General features: G+C 41.7%; 1 protein-coding gene across 1 annotated transcript; it reads left to right on the top strand.

Annotated features, from left to right (window-relative positions):
• Positions 1-2,710: 2,710 nt before the first annotated feature.
• LOC111554801 (eosinophil cationic protein) lies at positions 2,711-3,725 on the top strand. The gene is made up of 2 exons (XM_023230463.1): positions 2,711-2,829; positions 3,059-3,725. The coding sequence occupies exon 2, from the start codon at positions 3,064-3,066 to the stop codon at positions 3,544-3,546; it is 483 nt and encodes a 160-aa protein (XP_023086231.1). The 5' UTR covers positions 2,711-2,829; positions 3,059-3,063; the 3' UTR covers positions 3,547-3,725.
• The last annotated feature ends 542 nt before the right edge of the window (positions 3,726-4,267 follow it).

The raw sequence follows: 4,267 nt of genomic DNA, 5'->3' as shown, positions 1-4,267 counted from the left end.
ACAAATGCAGAAGTCGTTGCCTGGGATGATATTTTACAATGTTCATTGGTTTCCAAAAAATGAGTTAATACTGGGGCATAATTCTGACTATTCCTCTCAGGGGAAGTGTGGATCAGGTCTGGAAATATGTCATTAAATTAGGCTGCAAGACAAGTTATGCCAATAAAATAAAGAGCCCGGGTGAAGTGTTTTGTGTCTGTTAAAGACAAAATCATGCTGAAGTTACAGAGAATTTTGTTTCGATTACAGAGATCATAACAGAGAATTTTCTTTAATGTTGGCTTATACTTTATTCCTGCTTTATGTAAAACAGTGTTCTATCAAAGTCATAAATATCAAAGTAGATCATTTGTACTAGTTCTGCCGGCAAATGAAGGTAGTTGGAAATGCACACAGCAAATCTACACAAGGGACAGTCACAAAAACCTCATGAGCATGTTCTGAATACAATTTTAGTGGCTGGGAGTGGTGACTCACACCTGTAATCCCAGTACTTTGGAAGGCTAAGGTGAACGGATTTCCTGAGGTCAAGAGTTTGAGACCAATCTAGCCAACATGGTGAAACCACATCTCTACTAAAAATACAAAAATTAGGTAGGCGTTGTATTTAGAGCCTGTAATCCCAGCTACTCAGGAGGCTGAGGCAAGAGAATAACTTGAACTCAGGAGGTGGAGGTTGCAGTCAGATCGCACCACTGCAATCCAGCCTGGGTGACAAGAGCAAGACTCCATCTCAAAAAAAAAAAAAACCCTCCACAATTGTAAAGGGTGAATATGGTTGCAAATTAGGCAGGTTATGGTCTGAGTTATTTCTTAAGACACTTCAATAAGTCTGATGCATCATAAGCACTGATGTCTCCAGGAGCCAGGCAGCTGTCATCACTGAACAGATAGGATAAAAGTCTGGAGGGAGAGATGGAGTCAGAGAATGGCCCTGAGTTCGGGCACTTTCCACAGACGCAGCTGTTATTCAGCTCTAATTGATACAACACCAATGGTGCACCAACCAACATCATGTGAGTTTTAAAGATAAGACAGTGATGAAAACCTTTAGTGAACTATTCCAATGTCAAGCTTTATCTTCCAAACCAAACATTATGACTAGCACTGTGTATGCTGAAAAGAATACACAGTGTGACTGTCAGTATCACAGAGGGGATACTCTACGTATCATTCACCTTTACATTCTCATCACCTACAAAAATGATCTCCACACAATATACATGAAAAAAAAATCCTCACCTCATGATAAAGCTGCTAATGAATGTCGGCCAGAGCAGGACCTCAAGGCAGAGCACTATTAGCTGCACAATTGAGTCCTCACCAGGTCACCTTTGTGTCCACATTTACCTAGGGACTCCAGTGATAAAATTATTGCATTTCTAAATGACAGGAAAATTGGATGGTAGTAAAAATTATGCAGATTAACAGTTGGAAAGTATATGATATCATTTAAGGGTCTACTTTCTATTTTCTAATCTCAAAGCTAGACCAGACATTTAACATCTGTTAGTAGCCAGGACTTACCCCTGCAATTCGCTTCCCACCTCTGTACAATTTCCCCACATCATCCCCTGTGCCCAGAATGCTCATCTCTTCCCTAAAGCCCCTGAAAAGCCCCTGCTTAGCCTTTAGGACCCTGCTGAAATGAAACTTTTTTGGAAGTCTTCCTTGTTTCTCAAGCCAACTGATTTCCTTCACTATCAGTGTCCCTGTGAAATCACATTCACAAAAGTTCTATTACCTCTATCATACTGTAATTCAATTATATGTCTACAATTACTTTCCTGTGTTTCTCTGAGGGCCAAGAATAAGTGGATGCTTTGTGTATCAAATTGTACACTTGACCTCTATCCTTTCAGGAATACAGTGCTCTGTCTTTAATGTTCATTTTGTAAATACAGAAACATTTTCTTGTTAATATCACAAAATGAAACCTATCAGGAAGATGAATGACAACCCCAGAACACACTGTTTTTTAGAAAATACCATAGGCTGAAAAGAACACAGGAATACCCAGTGCTAGGTTGGAATCTTTCATGACACCAAATGTTCATGCACAAATGCACATTGTCTGCCAGATTTTACAACTTTCCTCGACGTGTTTTTAGGTTGTGTAACTTTACACAAAGTGGAAGCAATAATGAGGGCAAGACTTAAGAAAAAGTGGATTCAATGCAAGAGGAGTAAAGAAAAAACTCCCTCAAATATGTGGAGCAGATTGTTTTAATTATCTACAGAATCTTGTACCCCAAGAAATTAGTAGCTCAAGTTTCCAGCAAAACATGGTGGATGAGATGGAGAGCATTTGTGTGAAAGAGAACCAAGGATATTATTAAAAATGAAAGGGAAGCTGGCTTCCTCCTGGGCAAACAGCCCTTTGTGGCTCTATTTGTTCTAATTACGATGCCTGCTTTCATGTCATTTAGTCATTTAGGGGCCTGCCAGAGGACAGTTACAAAATCTGTGGTCCATCTGCAGGCAGCGTATAGTTTTCATCCAGAGTCCAAATTCAACCAGCAAAACTCTGTCTTACACAGGATGACTTGGAATTAGAGTCCTTAGAGAAGAAAGAGCAACAGGGCTGTCCTTGGGTATCCGTTGCTCAGCCAAGTCATCAAATAAAAAGGTTGATTGCACAAGTGGACCATGTGTCAATCTGTGGGTTTCTGCATGACCAAGAGTCAGACTCTCCCTCCTGGCTCTGCTGGCCCAACCCACCAGGAGATGCTTTATTTAAACAGTTCCAAGTAAGGGAGACCAGCTGCGCCTGAACCCCAGAACAACCAGCTGGATCAGTTCTCACAGGAGCTGCAGCTCAGAGATTGGGTAAGTCAACAATCTCCAGAACTGGGAAAGGAGAGACAGTGACGGGGCAGCACCTCAGGGAGAGGTGAGCTGAAGTTAGTGCTTAGGAGATGTGGCACACTCTGGGGACAGGAAGAAAAGGAAATGGGACCCCAGAGTGGCAGCAGAGGGGACTTGGGTTGAGACACTACAGAGTGTGTCATAGCCGAGACCGGATCAGAGAGCAGTTACTTCTCTTCTTTTCTTACAGGAAACATGGTTCCAAAATTGTTCACTTCCCAAATTTGTCTGCTTCTTCTGTTGGGGCTTATGGGTGTGGAGGGCTCACTCCATGCCAGACCGCCACAGTTTACGAAGGCTCAGTGGTTTGCCATCCAGCACATCAATATGAACCCCCCTCGATGCACCATTGCAATGCGGGTAATAAATAATTATCAAGGGCGTTGCAAAAACCAAAATACTTTTCTTCGTACAACTTTTCCTATGGTAGTTAATGTTTGTCGTAACCGAAGTATACGCTGCCCTCATAACAGAACTCTCTACAATTGTCATCGTAGTAGAGTCCGGGTGCCTTTACTCCACTGTGACCTCATAAATCCAGGTGCACAGAATGTTTCAACCTGCAGGTATGCAGACAGACCAGGACGGAGGTTCTATGTAGTTGCATGTGAAAGCAGAGATCCACGGGATTCTCCACAGTATCCAGTGGTGCCAGTTCACCTGGATACCATCATCTAAGCTCCTGTATCAGCACTCCTCATCATCACTCATCTGCTAGGCTCCTCAATCATAGCCAAGATCCCATCCCTCCATGTACCTTGGGTATCAACAACTGTCCTCATCAGTCTCCGTACCCCTTCAGGTTTCGTGAGCTGAAGTCCCTTGTGGACTCTGCAATAAACTGCTTTGCAAATTCATCTGGAAATGTCTGTGTGTCTTCGTCAGCCGCTCTGCTGCCATTTAGTGACAATCTTCTCTAGCAATTTCTGTTTATCATGAATCTCTCACCCTCAATATCTGACCAAATTCCTTAATTCCCCCATCATCCTCTATGTAATACCTGATTCCAGGCCTGCCTTAAAAAAAATCCAATTGAGTCAACTTATTGTTGGTCTCCCTCGCCTTGATATCTCCTTTAAGCAATTTTCCATCCACTGACCACTCCCCCAACACCAACCTGTAACTTGTGTACAGATCTCCACTTGTTTTAGTTGTGTTCCAGAATTGAGACCAATTTGATACTGAGATCCCATTTGATGCTTTATGGTCCAAGTATGGTTTTTATTGACATGATTTCTATACCAAGAAAAAAAGAGCTGCAGTGAATAAGTTGAAAATGTATGTGTTTCATTATGATTTATGAATGATAAACTTTGATAGAATTGAACGTTATGATAGAAAATACCAAAGAAGAAAGTAGAAAATTCAAGAATGCTATAAATATGGTGAAAGCAAGATT

Source organism: Piliocolobus tephrosceles, chromosome 6 (genome assembly GCF_002776525.5).
Source record: "Piliocolobus tephrosceles isolate RC106 chromosome 6, ASM277652v3, whole genome shotgun sequence".
NCBI lineage: Eukaryota > Metazoa > Chordata > Mammalia > Primates > Cercopithecidae > Piliocolobus > Piliocolobus tephrosceles.
Note: the sequence above shows the minus strand (reverse complement) of the source record. Positions and strands in the feature narration are given on the sequence as shown.